The sequence below is a fragment of the Strix aluco genome, chromosome 3 (assembly GCF_031877795.1).
Source record: "Strix aluco isolate bStrAlu1 chromosome 3, bStrAlu1.hap1, whole genome shotgun sequence".
NCBI lineage: Eukaryota > Metazoa > Chordata > Aves > Strigiformes > Strigidae > Strix > Strix aluco.
This window is the reverse complement of record NC_133933.1, coordinates 117,058,702-117,076,129: the sequence shown is the minus strand read 5'-3', so window position 1 is coordinate 117,076,129 and position 17,428 is coordinate 117,058,702. Positions and strand designations below refer to the sequence as shown.

At 44.0% G+C, this 17,428-nt stretch overlaps 1 protein-coding gene across 3 annotated transcripts in view; it reads left to right on the top strand.

The window, feature by feature from the left end:
• Positions 1–14,833: 14,833 nt before the first annotated feature.
• Positions 14,834–17,428, top strand: part of ROCK2 (Rho associated coiled-coil containing protein kinase 2) — a 101,181-nt gene continuing 98,586 nt past the window's right edge. For all 3 annotated transcript variants that reach the window (XR_012622682.1, XM_074820066.1, XM_074820065.1), the window contains exon 1: positions 14,834–15,623. Coding sequence is in view for 2 of the 3 variants with exons in the window: in XM_074820066.1 (XP_074676167.1) it covers positions 15,474–15,623 (150 nt within the window). In the remaining variant the exon portion in view is untranslated. The remainder of the gene's footprint in view (positions 15,624–17,428) is intronic.

Sequence of the window (17,428 nt, the reverse complement as noted above, 5' to 3'; positions counted from 1 at the left end):
GTGGGGGTTTTCTAGCTGTAGAATTAATTTTTTAACTTCAAGCTACACAATTATCACACTGAAGTGGGAGAGGCTGTAATATAACAGTTATAATTATTTTCTTAAATACATTTATTGTTTTAATAGTGCACCTTCAGTGGAACAAATGGACTCTTGAAGATAAAACCACTTTGTTGTAGCTACTTGGATACTTAACAGTATTATCCACTTGTGATACTGTAAAACAATACACTGTATAAGCTCAGTACACTAACTAGCTGAAAAGATTAGACTTGAATTTGAGGAAAAGTTCCTGAGTGATGCTGAACTTAAATACAAGTTACAAGCTCACTTAAAAACTAAATGTGATAGGACCTGACTCTGAGTTTGTATAATCATGCTTGGTTTTTTTCTGAAAGGTTATTAAGATTAAATTATTTTTGTTGAGTCCATATCTGTCCATTTTCAGCATATTTGTATGTGTAAGCACTTCCCGTGGCTATTTGAGGACTGCCTGTAATAAATTAAAAAGCTCTAATAATGCTTTTATCTTTCCTTCAATGAGAATGGCTGAGCATCTAAATGCATTAATCAGCAATAGCGACAGCCAGGATCCATAATTATAAAATGGCCTGGTTTTGCTGACTCTATAACTGGAACAAATGCCGCAAGTTGCCAGTTCAGCCCTTATTTGGTATGGGAAATTACTCGTCAGTTTTCAGATGTGAATTGTAGTTTTTAAATAATGTGATTTCTAAAGAAGAGGGAAGATTGCTTTAAATTATGATCTTTTGGAAAGCACTTAAAAGACAGCAAATTCCTTCATTTTGAATAATCTTTTTGTTGTGTGTGAAGAGCCTCGTTATAAGCATAATTAAATTACACTGATTTCAAAAGTCACTTCAGCTCTTGTAATTTTCAGTGGTGAAGTTAGCCTGCTTGCTAGACAACCGGCTGGTTCCAAGTAGCTGGAGTTGACTGCAAGCTTTAAACCCTTGTGTGTTCCCCAATCTTGGTGTATAGGCTGGCTCTGGCACTGTGCTGGGACTTAAGGAACTGCTGAAGTGTTTATCCACTATCCGGAATCTGCTATTTTTGGTTCCACTGCTGATCTGCCAGCGGGAATTTGTGAGAAGTGTGTTGAGGCTAAAATCACAGAAATTATACTTGATTGTGTACGGTTTATGTAAGTCTACACGAGGCTTCTCACATAGATGTTTACTGAAGGATTGGGATACTTGTTTGTAAAAAAACATGGTGTATGTTCGGAAGGAAATCTTAATGATGCTTGGAGAGAAAGAGGAGCCTGGTTCTCTCCATGTATCTCATAAGTGGTTCCTTCCCTTCCTTTCATCCCACCGCAGTCTGATGATGGGCTGTCTGTGGGCCTGTAGTTGTGCTCTCTGGACACCTGCACCTATACGTGGCTGTGAGAGACTGAAGTGTCCTATGACTGCCTCAAAGCTTGCTTGTGTCTGTGCAAACCTCCAAGAGAAGCTGCTGCCGCCTGTGAATTGGTCTGGGGGATGTCGCCCAGAGAAGCAGGAGTGTATTGAAGGATGCACCCCCCCACTTCCTTGCGGTTGCATTGTCCGCACTCTTTAGACAAGCCTCAAAGGGGCAGAGGTGTGCTGAGTTGGCCCCATCCTGTAGCCGTTTGTGGCTCTACTGTGTAGACCAGACTCCATACATGCATTGCTAATGAACTGACAAGAGGGAAACTTCCTGCCCTGAAGCCAGATGCAACAAAACCTGTTGGACCAGAGAAAAAAAAAAAAAAAGGGCGAGCAGATATGCTAATCAGGGGATACGATGAATTTAAAAAGGCAGCAGAAAATTTTGCTCAGTGTGCATCTACCATCGAAGCCAGATCCGTGTGCACCCACCACCAAAGAACTGAAGACTGAGGACCAACGGGACACAGCTGGATCCATGGTGGTGACTATTCTTGCAGCCCTATTCTGCATCCTTGCTTTACTTCTGTCTTTTCCTTCCATTCTGTCCTATCGCTACCCCTCTTCACTTCTTTAATAATAAAAACCTGTTTTGGGTATACGGCATTTGACCTCGTTTGTGTCTTAATCTCGCTCTTGGGATCATATCGAAACCTCCCCCGACATTGGATCGGGACAGTGGCTTACAGTAGCTCCTCACAACGTGAGCCATGCGTGAGGCAGCATTTGTAATCACCCCTGGATTAACTGATGGGACTACAGGAGACGATCCTAGAAGCTATAACAGCAAATTCAAAAGATATAAGCTCAGGACATCATTAGTCTTTTAATGACTTTTATTAGGCCTCTAACATTTCATAGCATCCTTCTTCAAAAGGAAAACCTAGCATTAGCACTTCAAATTAAAAATTTAGGAATCTAAAAATTTGCAAGAAGCTATTCGAGCTTCTGGAACAGTTTTGCTTTCAGTCTTTTGTAGATTCTAATGTAAATCCTGCACAGATGTGCTTTTAGATAATGCAGTATTTTTATATATATATATATATATTTTAATTACAAGGCACACAAATTCTTAAGAGGCTTGCTGGCTCCTAAACCCAGGATAACATTTGTGTGCACAAAGTGTGACCTCAACATTAGAAGAGTTCATTCCAAATGTGAAAATAAAAGTTATCTGTCAGAAGAAGATTTCAAAGTCCAGTAAAAACATTTCAGAATTTATTTGGATAATAAAGTTTTACAGGGGATTGTAAATTAGAGATGGGCCCAGACCTTTAAGCACAACTAGAAGCAAATATCTACAAACTTGAAGAGTAAAACAAGGTCAGTGGGCCCCATGTTTATTATACCAGTCATTAATGGTAAAGCTTGAAGCTAGATACAGACTTCTCTAAAGATTGAGATTTCTGGCTGAGATTTAGGGTGACAAAAATATTTGAGAGGCAGCTGGGATTCCAACAGAAGAATTCTGGATCTGGAAACATGAGTGAAGGGGGAAATTCCCTCCATTATTTGCAGCAGTAGCTGTTTGTAGGCAGTTACCTACTTTTTTTCTTTACAAGCATGCAAAAAGAAGTTCTTGAACACGGGTATGTGTAGCAAATATATTCTACTAAATACTGCAAGTGGTAAAATTTTAGCATGGCATCTGGAATAAGGGAAGGCGTTACTGTGATTTTGAAAAGAAGGACTCACAGTCAGTGTCTCTAATGCTGTTACTGGTAAGATCCATCTTTCTGCAAACTGTGATGAGACTGTCTTCTGACGTTCCCATCTGCTAGGTTGTACTCTGCCTGTGCTCTTGTTCAGAACTGTCCAGAAAATAAATTGTATGTAGAATGAATGAATGAATGAATGAATGAACTCCTGTTTTCCCCTAATGAGACTCATGAACATTCAGACGATTTCCTCATGAACATACGGCAGCTATGAAAGTACTCTGAGTAACACCAGACACTCTGCTGGGCACTCACGGATCAAACCAAGCTTCCCAGAAGTTAGTTGTGATCTCTTCATGATCACTAAAACACCTGTGAAAACAGGACAATATACACTCACATGTCCCTTACACTAAAACAAGGTTGCACAGAATTCATAGTCAGGAGCAGAGAACTGTGATTTACTTGATAATGCTACTCCCCACAAATCATCAAAGAACATTTTTACCAAGCAATGTTCTTATCACCAATGCTGGTAATACTTTAGTTTTGTGTAAGAAACAATTTTTCATGGCAAAAATCCCCCTGGTGTTAGAGACAGATTCAACCTTAACTGCCCAGCAATGTGTGCAAGGCTTTCAAACTGGTGAGAAGCTATCCTTACTCAGCTGAAGAGAAACACCTTTGAAATTATGCAAAATGATCCCATCCTGGGAGAATATTCATGAGGGAAATACAGAGATTTGCCTCAAGAACTGCAGAATCAATTCTTCCTGTGATTAGAGGTTTGAAAATAAAAGCAAAACACTGTGAAAACATTAGCATTGTCTTTCTTTTGAGATCAAATAAGTCTTAATTGCAGATTTTTCTTGGAGAACTGAATAAAGGTATAAATACAAATGACAATCTTTTAATTGCCAAAGTTGACACATAGGTTGGCAGTCTCAATGCACAGATCAGTGGTTTTGTTTGGAAAGTATCAAAACCACTGACAGCCCTGGGCCACTGAACAGCATAAAAGGAAAATATGGATTACTGCGTATTTATTGATTAGTTATGTGTTTCTCTAGCCTGCATTATAAATTTAGTGCATATTGAAGCTCAGGAATCTTTCTTCTTTTCAAAAAGGAATTCAATTTGTGACATTAGATGATCACACTATAGAGTCTTAAAAACAAGTATTTTCCAAATGAAAGTATCTTTATATCCCCCATCTGTTAAATACTGTTCCTTTCTACGTGGAGAACATGTAGAGTGTTATAATCTGGAGAGAAGGGGTTGGAAGGCTGTCCAGATATTGTCTCTATGCTATGTATGTGTCTCTGAGGATCTGTTGCCTAGAAATGAAAACAAGACAACAACAATTGTTTACATAAATGTTGCCTGAAAACTTCTCAGGCATTTATGCTCCCTCTGCTGGCTTTATGCCAATGGATCATTTCTTAAATTGAAGTGGGAGCTATTTTTGGGGGGTAAGGAGGGAAGTCTACAAAATGGCATTTATGATTCGTAAAGAAAATGGTATAGCTGTAAAGGGGAAAAAAAAACCCCTGAACGCCACTTAAAAAAATTGTTATTACCTTTGAAATCAAACCTGATCAGTATGGTGTCTGTTTATTCAATTAATCGTCTCTTATCAGTTTAACAAAATTGAGGTTCACTAGAAATAGTCATACAGGCATATGTCTTATTGATGGCAAATTGTGGCTTTGAAATGAGTATGAATAAACTGAATAAATTATACTTGGAGCTGAATTGTTACACTTCCATATTTTGTATAGGTAATTCTCAGTTTAATAACGGATTCACAATGGTAATACTGGTAGTACAGATGATTACTGAGATACAGAACTAGGATTATCAGAAGGACGAGATTTGGGGTTTCTGTTTCCATATACTTAGAATCTCAGTGTGGGCTGTCCTCCAAGGACAGTTTTACTTACATATAAACCCATACATCCTTTCAACACCACATCACTCTGCTATCAGGCAGCTTGCTGCCTCTGGACATATCATTCCTCTGTGCTGTGCTCATCTGCAAAAAGGGGGTGACTGCCTTGATTGCCTTTGCAAACTCCTATCAGTTGTGGTCTGCAGTGACCCCTGAGAGCTTCCCCAGGATGCTCCACAGGATGCCCAGCACCAACAAGGGCAGTCCTTGGACTTCTTGCTGTGCTTCATGAAGCAATCACAGTGGCTGCCAGGACCACCCAGGTGCCCTAGAAGAGCATCCTCTCTGAAGACAGCATCAGAAAACTCTCTGCTATCTTGAAAGATGCTTCCCCAGGGCTTATGGATGCTCTCTGTCTCTACTGCATGTCTTTTAACAAATGAAATGGCAAAATAAATTCAATGTTCCAAACACATAATCAAAAGTAGCATCTTATTGACAATTTCAGTGGATAAGCTGAAGTGTGCAAATGTACAAATAAATGTTCCTTATGTTTATTTTACGTATACCGCAATTTTTGTTCCTTTGGTAGTCTACCAGTCGTGTATTATGAGACAGGAAAATCTGAAACATCTGATTAATCACAGAATCACAGAATCATCTAGGTTGGAAAGGACCTTGAAGATCATCTAGTCCAACCATTAACCTAACACTGACAGTTCCCAACTACACCATATCCCTCAGCGCAATGTCGACCCTACTCTTAAACACCTCCAGGGATGGGGACTCCACCACCTCCCTGGGCAGCCCATTCCAACGCCTAACAACCCGTTCTGTAAAGAAATACTTCCTAATATCCAGTCTAAACCTTCCCTGGAGCAACTTGAGGCCATTCCCTCTTGTCCTATCTCTTGTTACTTGGTTAAAGAGACTCATCCCCAGTTCTCTGCAACCTCCTTTCAGGTAGTTGTAGAGGGCAATCTTCAGTATAACTTGCATTTTTTCAATGACAACAAAATTGTTCCCTCTCTAGGTTAAATAATATGACATTTTCAAAAACTTAGAGATAAGATTAACCCTTTCCTCACACCTTTTTAATCTCCCAGTACATCTTTTTACAGCAGCCAGAGAGGAACTGAAATAGGTACATCCTGCCAGCATCGTGCCTTGCGTGAAATAAACACTCTAAACAACCTGACTGGTGCGGAGTTTCATGGGCAACTTTGGTGAAAGGCAATAAAAGGGAGAAGTGATCTGCCATTTCTTATCCGTTGATGTCAGAAAGGTCCCTAGCCCCACACTGACTGAAGTGCACAGCAACTAAAGACCCAACGAGAGATAGATGCGAGCACTGCGGAGTGCCCGGGCTGCTCGCTGGCTCCCCGAGGCTGCGGCGCCACTAGAGGGGTGTCTACAACCATCCTTCCACCGGTTTCTGACTCGCCAAACCACCACTTCACATTCCTCACCAGCTGCAGATTACACTCAGCATCAAACAGTAATGAAAATGCTGTAAAGACTGTATCAGAGGGCTGCTCACCATGGCCTAGGGAAAGTATTTGGAAACCACCGAACTGGAAGGATGCGATGCAATGCTGGTGCACCACAAGGTCCAAGAGAGCTTGATCAGAAATCTTCTGGTTGAACAGTTTTCCATGATCAAATTCCAATTTCGTGGAAAGCAAATGGCTTCCCCCCCGATTGCTAGCTGCTGCTCTTTCCAGCACATCAGACACGATCCACCCAAGTCTTTTCAACAGCCCAAGTTCAAGGGCTTCCAGGTCTTGAAAGATCAGAGGGTCTGGGCTGTGGCAGTACCAGCTGACCGACTCTGTGGGCTATGCAGCTGCCTGCCTGCAATACCGGTCATGGGGGAATCTTGGACAGCTGCTCGGAAAATTCTGAAAAAAACAAATTTTGTTCTTTTCTGTATTGAAATCTCTCTTCATGCTGCTGCTCTGTGGCAGCATCACATCCAGCACTGGAATTCTCTTTTACTGTAATGTTTCCTACACTATTATCAACTATGGATAGATATATCTCTTTTTTTTGTTTGTTTTCTATGTTTTAGCTTGTATCTTGTGGCATGGCATAATCTAAACTATGTTACTAGGATGCTCAGTGACAAAAGTACTTCTTTTAATTTTTTTATTAGTTGTAAATTAGTTGACTAGAAAAAAATGAAAATTTAATAGTGAAGAGTCCCCCCTCCTACAGGGACTGACTGTTGGAACTGACAAGACAAAAGGGGCTGCAAAGAGATGAAGAAATTGGTAAGCTGAAGAAGTAAGAATTAGTTGTAAGTGCTATAATAGGCCTCATGCACTCCAGAACAGCATAATTAATGAGCCCTAATTTATTACCCTGGCTGGGTAGATGGGTCGAACTCTTATACTTAAAAAAAGATAAAAACATGTTTTAATTTAGATGCAAAAGAAGCAGCATTGATTTTAAAAGTGGTAATAGTTAGAGCTGGATGGTTTATTTATTTATTTAAATAGTTAATTCCCCGGAAAATGTGGTTTCAGTCATGTCTAAACTATTTGCTTCAAATTTGCTGAATAGTTTTGGCTGGAAAAACAACAAAGGAGGGGATAAACTCTGTTGGAGGAAAGTCCCCAATTACCCAACAGCTCAATGATCAGAGCATTTACTTAGGTAGCAGAGACCCCTTAGCAGAGGCTGTTCTGAGGCAGGCTACCCTCAGTCCTTCCTGTTACCACTCTGATTTTGTCCTGACAGAGAGGGATGGGGACACACCTCCCAAGGGAGCACGCTGGTTCCCAGGGTGGGAAGCCATGCTCCTCCCTGCTGACCCAACGAACTCCGTGCATTTGTGCAGGGAAACAGCTTCAAGGCAAGGAAGAATTTCCCCTTTCTTCCACTTCAGGTCTCACCAGTCCTTTGACATCTTCCTAAGAAGTAGAATTCTGCTTCAAATTCCCTTGTACGAAAGTAGGATTTCCTTAACCAAAGTATCTCCACACTATGAGATTAAAAAAAGAGACCGCCTCTCTGCTTTCAAGCATCCACAGCAAATATTCTACATTGGATCAAACAGAACATTTAATGGTCCACTCAAAGAAATACCTTCAGGTTATTTTCTTTCAGCAAGGAAAACCGGCCAGTTTGGTTACGTCCAAACTGTGCTAGTTTTTATTATATTCACTGTGGGTTTTGAACAAAAATGCAACCTCCACAAAGTCTTTAACTGGTCGTGAAATAGTTTGGTTTCACTTTCATCCAGGCTGCACTAGGCATCTTACAAACCATTATGTCTTACAAAGAACTGAAAAAGACATTGAGGGCTCCCAACTCAAGTCCCTGCGATGGCAGTCACATTGTACAGCCCTTTCAAAATGCACTGATCATGCTGCAGGTAGTTATTTTCTTGCTGCCTTTACTTGTATGAAGGTTGTACCAAAAGCCCAACATTTATAGCTAGAGACTTTCTTATTTTCCATCTAAGCTCATCTGTGGACAGTTTACATGCATATGTTCTTCTGCCAGCATTGGTTGGTAACATACAGAACTCTTAGTCTCCTTGGTGTTGGTGTCCCTACAGACACCACCACATTCTCAGTCAACCCTCTGCTGGACTTAGCAAATTGAGTTATTCACCTCACATAAAACAGGCTGCCTTGTTCCTCTATCTCTGCCCAATTCTCAATTTCAGTTCCTCTCCTTGTTAAACAAGACTGTCCTTCTTCTTTGACAAAATGAGAAGAAATAGGAAAATTGTATTTTTTCCAAACATGAAGAAACAAAACAGGATTCCTGGATATTCCTGGATATTCCCTGCCTCTCTGTGCTGTTTACTTTGCTGCTCCACTCTGATGTTGTTTAAATACAAAATGACATAATTTCTCCATGCCAAGTGTAAGCCCTTATCTACAAAGCTACATCTTCACTAGTGCACACACAACTGTTCTTATTCCTATTTTACAGCCCCTGCAAGTTCCCCAAGAGTAGGCACAGCAACCGTAGTTGTTTACACCCCATATCAGCTAGACTGGCTTGTTTTCCCCACAATTAACAGTAGCTAAGTCTTGATGAAAAGCAGATCATAGCAATGACAGTGCTAATAGAGAGACACATAATGTGGGTATTCAGGGATGCACACAGAACTACAGCAATAATCATCTTTATTTAGCCCGTTCTATACGAGTCATCTTCTACAGGCATTTCCTCCTAATTGCAGGGAGTGTTCGGTGCCCAGGGTTTTACTGTCACTTTCCAAGCCAGTTCCTGCATACTTAGGGCTAAAGGCCAGATCAAAAGAAGGATTTTTTACCTACGATGGTTCTTACACCAAAATCCAAGATCACAATCCAACAATACTCTTTGCAATAGCTGTCTAACTGTGAAGGTCGCTAAGTTTGCTATCTGCCTCTCTGCCTCCATGCTGCTGAGCGCTCTCATTGATAGACTAGAGAGCCTTTTCTTCCTGGCCTCTTCGTCTTCTTATTAATGCATTTTTACTAGATAAAGACTGCTTCAGCAGAATGCATGCTTAAAGAGGCAAAACCACACACAAACCTGCCTGATAATGGCTAGGAACTTTATTTGGAGGTAGAATATGCAGCACAAATTACTACAGGACGGAGAAAGGAGAATATGTATGTGGGTTCTCACTCTGCTAAAGAATTCTGGATCGGATCAGGATGGACATGCTGTTCAGATTACATATCATCTGGGAAAACACAGGGCTTCAGGCACATTTCTTACAAGAAGTTCTATTCAGTATGCAGTTGGGCACTCCTTTCTAACGTGTCTGATCCTCCCCAGGTTTTCTATAATGAGCCTATTTGCCCAATTCTGGACTTTGGCTTCCATTTAGGGAAGCAGGTGTTTAAATATTTGATCTTAAATCCAGGCTGAACTATCATCAGAAATGCTTGTGTTCATATGGGCACATGTTCACTGGAAAAGGTAAGTATTACAGGCATGCAAGTGACAGGACTGAATCAATCCTTAGTCCCCTTGTCAGAACTGAAAGGAGGCAGAAACAGCTTTAAGAGGCTATGGCCAGCACTTCCGAGGGACCAGCAGCTTTGTACGCTTCTAATTTTGCAACCTTTACAATGTGTCATTTAAAGAAACTGCTGGAGATAATGCTCACAGCAGAAATAAGAGCGGCAGAAACCCTCCTCTGCTCCAAGGTACTGTGAGGTATAAGCAGCCCATTGACAGCACGATGGAGAGGATTTCACAAATCAGAGCAGCCCCGTGAACTGCTGTGACTTACACCTATGGGACACAGAGGCCTAAACTTCGCCTAAATGCAGAAAGTGGCAAAGGAAAACTTGAGGTCACTTTGTTCTCACTCTCCAAGCTACGCTTACTGCAAGTTTCCTCCCGAGATTTACAGCAGAGAATCTGGCACAGCAGCATCACGTAAGCATTTCAATTAACCTAGATTCACAGTTTCACTTCTGTCTTCTCAATGCATCCAAGAAACTACGAAACTACCTTATTAACAAAGCAATGTTAGTTAGCTGGGGAGAATTATGTGGCCAATTAAAAGACAGGCAGAGACCAAGCCCTGCATTATCAGGACACACCCAGGCATTATGCAGCCACTTTTGTTTCACACCTCCTTTTCCTGATCCTCTGGTATTTGTGTTTAAGATACTGAACTGAACACAGCACAGACAGTACCAACTAGTATTTCTGCATTTATCAGCTATAAATGCTGTTTAAAAGAGCGGGAAGCAATGATACCTGGCATACCCATTAGAGACAAAGATATATTCCTTCCCAAGAAGAAACAGTAGTTGTAGGCCTTTACCTATAAAGTTTACCATATGAAGATATTTTTCTTTAACATTTGCTTGATTACTTTGGTTTGCATTTAATTATACGGATGGCTGAGTGGTTTTGTAATTTTATAGCTGGCCTGTGCTCTTGATTGATGTGGTAGTGTCATTCTTACTGAGGGCTGGTTTGGAAATACATGGGGTTTGAAAAGCTGCTTGTATTTAAAGCCACTAGTTGCAATGCAACAGATGCTGTACTATGAATTAAATGAAGGAATGTTAAAAAAATGGTTTTCTGAGGACTTTACATAACTATAGTATTTGCACCAAGACAACACTGGAATCAGCAAGTCAAAAATGATGATTGTGGCTGACTTTGCGACTCCTTTAAAAACATGTGCTTTTATATCTCCTAATATAGAAGTCATGTACCTTTCTTCCTGTCTGTTTTCATTAACCTAAAATGAAGAAAAGGGGGTTATTTTTAAAGGTTTTAAAGGTTATTTTTAACCCAGAAAAAAAATTATTAACCCTTAGACTGATTAAACACTAACATGTGAGAAAGGAAAATTAAAAAAAAGAAAAATACACAATAAACTTATATTCCTTTCCATCCCTGTTTCACATTTATGAATCTAAAAAGAAAGAAACCCTTATGTCAGTGAAATAAATGTAAACTATATTCTGGAGGTAGAATGATGATATTGAGCTACAACCTCCAAAGCCTTGAGACCTCATTATGTAACAAACCACCTCTTGTCCTATTTCCATCACAACAACAATGATTGACTGTGATGTTCAAACCGTCAGTGCAGCTGTCCTGGACGCCCCAGAGGGGAGGGATGACACGGTTATGCACCTTTGCTGGTAGCAGTTTGACATGGCTTAATTTTGACAGCTTTCAAAGACTGTGTATTTGCTTGGACTATTTTTTCTTTTTGTCCTTACTCTGTTGTCACAAGTTGGTTCTCATTCAGGATGAGAGTCAATTCATGTCTCTAGGCAGAGATAGGCCAAGAGATCACTGGCAACTCACTTTTAACTTCTCTATGCATCTGTCTTCCCATATGCAAAACACAAAAATGGACTAGATCCACATGAGATGCTAAATCTAAATTTAGGGACCCTACCAATTAGCAGAATGAACCCATCAGTAGTGCTCTTATGCTCTCTATATAATACCTGCAGAGAGTGGGAGCTTAAAAAGAGGCTTTGCAAAAGCCTTAACTAGCCAGCAGCAAGTGCTAAAAACACAGCAGGCCTTTCTCCTAAAACAGATGCACAAACGGGTAGTTTGTCTCCTTTTTCTTCTTTTGCAATAGCTAGTAGTGAAAGCATGCCTGAGGTCCAGAGCCAAATTTCTCTTCCTGAGAAGGCCTGATCCCTAGGAAATACCTGAAAGGAATGACCTGAAACTAATGACTTTTAACCAATAAGCCCAGTTTACCAACTTCTTACAAATCTGCTCATAAAAATGCAGCCAGTTCTGAAAATGGTCAACCGCAAATTCCTGACTGCCTTGGGACACCTAAGACCTATTTGAACCGTAGACACCTAAAGAGTTAAATGGCATTTCAGGGAGTAGAGAGAGAGGTGAAGAACCCAACTGTGGACTCACAGGCTTAAAGCTGCAGCATGCACACTGGAAGGCTTGGACTTTGCCTTACGAAACATGGTAAACAACATTTGACAATTCACTGGATCGGACTTCAAAACTACCAGACACAGACCAAGTTAAAACAGTTCTTCCTTAGATGGTCAACATTAGTGACAAGTGTTATCATAAGACATATATGCCACTATAGGCAGAAAAGGTAGAACTGTAAAAAGACAGCAGAAGGTGGCGTTATTTTTCCTTTAGGACATATTAAAACAGTGTTTTTAGCAAATACTGAGGGAAAGATCTGACTTTCTGGGTACTCTTTTTGTCACTTAATCACTTATAACCAGCAATAAAGCTTCTGCTGATGATTTTGTTGAGGATTTGTGTCGTACAAAGGAATTCAGCTGAATGCTGCTGTCAATTTGTCCCTGTAACAGAGTAAAACTTGTTTCATCAGTAAACAGATCTATCCTGAAGGCTGGAGAAACAGATCTATTGGATAAGAATTTCAAGAAGGTACTGTTTCTACACACTTGCTTTTGAAGTCGCAATCACACTTTTTTTTTTTGTACGCAAAAAAGGCTGTTATGCTTATTTAAGAATTTGTTACCTTTGTTTAAATAGTGCTCTGGACAATGACACTAAATCATATAAGCTAGATAAAGTAAAGATTAGTTTTTACAAAGCTTATTTTATAGATAAGAAAAATGAGGAAAAGAGAAGCAGCTTGCCTATAGCCAAGGGGAAACTGAGAGCTTAGATCTCCACATCACCTGGTGCTCAACTCAAAGCTCATTGAAATCATCCCTATTGTTGACAGTAGCAAAACCCAGCGCGGGTTCCTTATTGATCACTGGAGACACACTCCCCATGTTTGGTCTCCTGTCCAAACCTATTTTAAATCCCTTGTTAAAAAACACAAAACATTTTTGTTGTGGCACTTACAAGAAATGAGCCAATGAGTAGGCTGTATGTGAAGAAATCATGTTTCTTTTAGGTAATTTAGAGCTTTTAATGGTTGACACGCTAGGCTGTGTCACTTCATGATCCTACTAGTACCCACGTCCTAATCCTAGTAGCAACCCTTCTAGTTGTTGCACCTACTTCTTTTATCTCATTGCAAAGCAAACTGCTCAAGCAAATTATGTAATTTTTTTGTTGGTGTTGCAGTAAAGTGGATCCTAATCTGTTTTGGGGATGAAGCAGTCCTACGACATAAACAGTGCCTCTTGAAACAGATTTTCACCAGTTTCTTCAGAAAACTTACAAACTCAAATGTGGTTCCCTGAACGAAGCATGAGTCACAACGCCCAATTTGACTTTTTAAAATGTTCACGTGTGTGCGTCTGTCTTTTTGTCACGTTTGGGGATTTTGATTCAGTGGACTTACAGTATACACAATCCAGTTATGGGGTATGGGTTGATATGCAGACCTGACCTTCCCTCGAGCTGGGGGTTGTTCAGCACCAGAGCCTTGACTCAGAATATCAGTGATCTCACTCAAAACCATGCAAGTGACTCACATATTTACTTCTCTCTGACTCCCTCTCCTCTTCCTTTCAAGTTAAAATATTGGCCCATTTTCCTGACATCAGCTCACTGACATCCAGCTATCAGCTGAAAGCCAACACAATAAAACTGTTAACCTTTCCCCCCAGAGGTCCCTCCACCTCTGTGGACGGCACTTCTATGGTCTCTGTTGTTCTGCCCAGCATCGTCAGCCACATCCGTGGGCTGCTGGAACCACAGCTCGGCCACAACCTCACCACGTCACCCCGGCCGTCCAACTTGCCTCCTCCATCCCCGCAGACACAACTCAGGCGGCCAACGGCCCTCTCCCCACTACAGCCTGCTCTTGCCTGGGTCTGATAAACAGCACCCTGTCCCCCTCGAAATGTCCGCTGAGCACAGCAAGGTGGCTGTAACCACGTCCGACACATCATCTTCCTCAGGGTGAACGAGGGAGGTCTGCATCTTCCCTGGCACAGCTTCTCACCTTCCAGCTCTCCATCCTCCCTCCTGAACATGCCCTGAGCACTGCTGCTCTACCTGAAACGCTGCTCACCCATTTTCTCAAATGTTTATTATTTTTTTCTGCGTGTGTGCTTCACGCTGAGCGGACAGGAGGAAGTCTCAGCCAAAATTCACCCAGTCACCAGGCAGCCTTTTCTCTCTCGGGCTGCTGTGCCCCTGCCCGGCCCCTCCACCGGGCCTTGCCCGCGGCGGCTGCCTCGGGGGCGGCAAAAACGGGAGGTCACCTTAGTGCTGCGGCTGGGCGGCGGGCTGGGCACGGAGGGGCGGCCCGGACTCCCCGGCCACGGGCTCCCCGGCCCCGGGCCTCCCCTCCCGGCCGCGGGCCGCTGAGCTCAGGGTTATAGTTAGGCGGTGAGTGAGCGCTGAGCTATGCGCCGCCGCTCGCAGCGGGGCCTTGTGGGTAAGGGAGGCCGCCTCCGCGGCGCGGGGCCGGGGGAGGAGGAGGCCGGGCCGGGCCGGGCCGGGCCGGGCCGGGCGGGGGGCGGGCGCAGCGGCAGCATTAGCAGCGCACAGCGGCCGGGCGGCGGCCGCAGCATGGAGTGAGCGGCGAGGTGAGGCCGGCAGGGATCGCAGCTCCCGGCCGAGCAGCAGCCGAGGCGGAGGAGAAGGAGCCGGAGTCCGAGCCCCGAGCCCCGCTCCGCGGCGGCCGCTCCCCCTTTCCCTCCCCGCCTCCCTCCTCCCTCTGAGCGGGCGCTCGGCCGGTGCGATGGCCCGGCCGGCGGCGGGGAGCGGGCAGTGAGCCGGCGCCCGCTGAGGGACGCCCCGAGCAGGGGGAGAGGCGGGGGCACGGCGGGAAGCGCTCCCTCCCTCCCGCCTTCCCTCCCACCTACCTCTCCCCTCCCTCTCCCAGCGCCCGGGCGGAGCAGCGGCCGCTTCCCCGCGCCCTTCATGCCCGGGCGGCCGCGAGGCGGCCAACGGCCCCGCGCTGCCCTCTGCTCCCGCCTCGCCGCCCAGGCCCGGCCCGCCGCGGCCCCCGCCCTTCCCCCGGCTTCTCCACCGCGCTAGGCCCCGGGCCGGCCCGCCGGGCGACCCCGCTCAGTCCCCTCCTCCCGGCGGCGGGGGACGGTGTGCCGCCGCCGCTAGGCGGGTCGGAGGATGAGCCAGCAGCCGGCGGTGAAGATGTCGGCGGCTCCCCTCACGGCGGAGGCGCTGGAGCCGGCGGCGGGGATGCTCGAGGGCCGCCAGAGGAAGCTGGAGTCCATGATCCGCGACCCGCGCTCGCCGGTCAACGTGGAGAGCCTGCTGGTGAGGGGGGCGGCCGCGCCGCGGGGGGAAGCGCTTGGCGGGGTAACAAAGGGAGCGCTGCCCTCGCCTCGGGCGGGCGGGAGGGGGAAGGAAGGCAGGCAGGAAGGAAAGGGCTCCCGCGTCCCGGAGGAGCTTCCCTGGGGGAGGACGAAGGCTCCTTCCCGGGGTGGGGGGCGCGCCTCTCCACGCCCCTGGCCGGGCCGCCGGCGGGGGGCACCCGGGCACCTGAGGGGAGGCCCCGTCGGGCGCGGAGGGGGCGGGGAGCGGGCCCTCGCCCCCGGGGGCTGTTTTTTGGGGGGGGGTACTGGGAGGATTGCGCCGTGAGCCGAGAGCGAGCCCTCTCTGGTTAAGTACAGCTTATTTTGGGGAAACAGAAGTGTCTCTGGAAAGATCTGACCCTGGGGAGGAAAGCGCCTCTTTTTTTTTTTTTTTTTTTTTTTTTTCTCTCAGCATCGTTTATACCGTTTACTTTCGCGCCTCGTAATCATAGCGTGTCCGTTCCCCAAGTACCTGCTTTTGTGTGCGCTGCCAGGCCCCAGTGCCCGTCCTTTGGACCTCCCTGTAAAACCGTCCTCTGGTAAAGTTGAGGTTTTCTGTGCGATGTGGAAATAATTCAGGAAAAGGACACGCCTAAGGGAGAAATGTAACTGGGGGGTCCTGTGGGGTCACGTTTATTTTCCATTGGGGCAAATTGATTCGTCTGTCTCCTATTTCAAATAGAATTTTTCTGTGTGAGCGTATGAAATATAATTTCCTTTAGTAAGAAATCCATGCCCTCAGGAAGGAGTGGGATGGGAGTTATATTTCCCCATTTAAAACATCCAAACCCTGGAAAGGCAGTGAGAGGGAGTCTTTATTATTATTATTTTACTTTTTTTTTAACTGAATTTAAGAGTCTTCAAACCTTACATTTCCAGTCTGTCCCGAGATTTCCAATGTGTCCCAGTTATAAGGAACAGAAAAAGGGGGAAAAAAAAATCCCAGTCTTTCCAAGAGTTGCTCAAGGCACTTACACTGAGTCTTCTTTTTTTTTTTTTTTTTTCTGCTTTCAAATGACTCAGTTCTGTTTGGCCAAAAATACAGGAACTGACTGAACAGTATGTATGCCTCTGCTGTGTGGAGAATATAGGAATTTCCTATAACATCTGAAAAATGTTCTTGAGGCTTTAGCACTGTATTACTCCTCTCATAGATGTTCAGAGGGATAATGACAGCCATAGTCAATGAAGGGAGTGGGAAACAGTGCTACACATCTAACTGTATTCAGATAAGTTTTTGCCTAGGCCACAGCAAAGATTGCTGCCTCTGGGCTTCACTCCCGGCATTTTCACTTTGGTGTTTTGCTAGGAAAACTTTGACCTGTGGCCAAAAAAGAGCAGTTAAAAATAGTACAGTCGTTCTGAAAAATGCATCAGGTTAATACTTAACCCCAGCAGACTTTTTCACACTCTGCTTTTATACTCAACAGTGTGTTTCTTTTATTCTCTTGCCTCCCCTGCCTTGGACATAGATTAGGTACACTAAAAACCGTTTATGTTTCTGAAGAGAAATTCTGATTGCGAAATTGAGACTGGGCTGCTTAGCACTCGATTTTTTGTTTTGTTTTGTATGCTGATAATATAGACCACTTCATGTAATACATTGGACAAATCAGCAAACCAATGGGAGAGTGTTAGCTGGATTGTAAATACATATTTTTTTATGGTAAGGGTCATCACTTTGCTTTCTGCACTCTCTCTGTAAGTACTGTTAAAAAAATTAACAGCAAGTAAAATATAATGCTAATCGGTCAAATATCCTAGCTT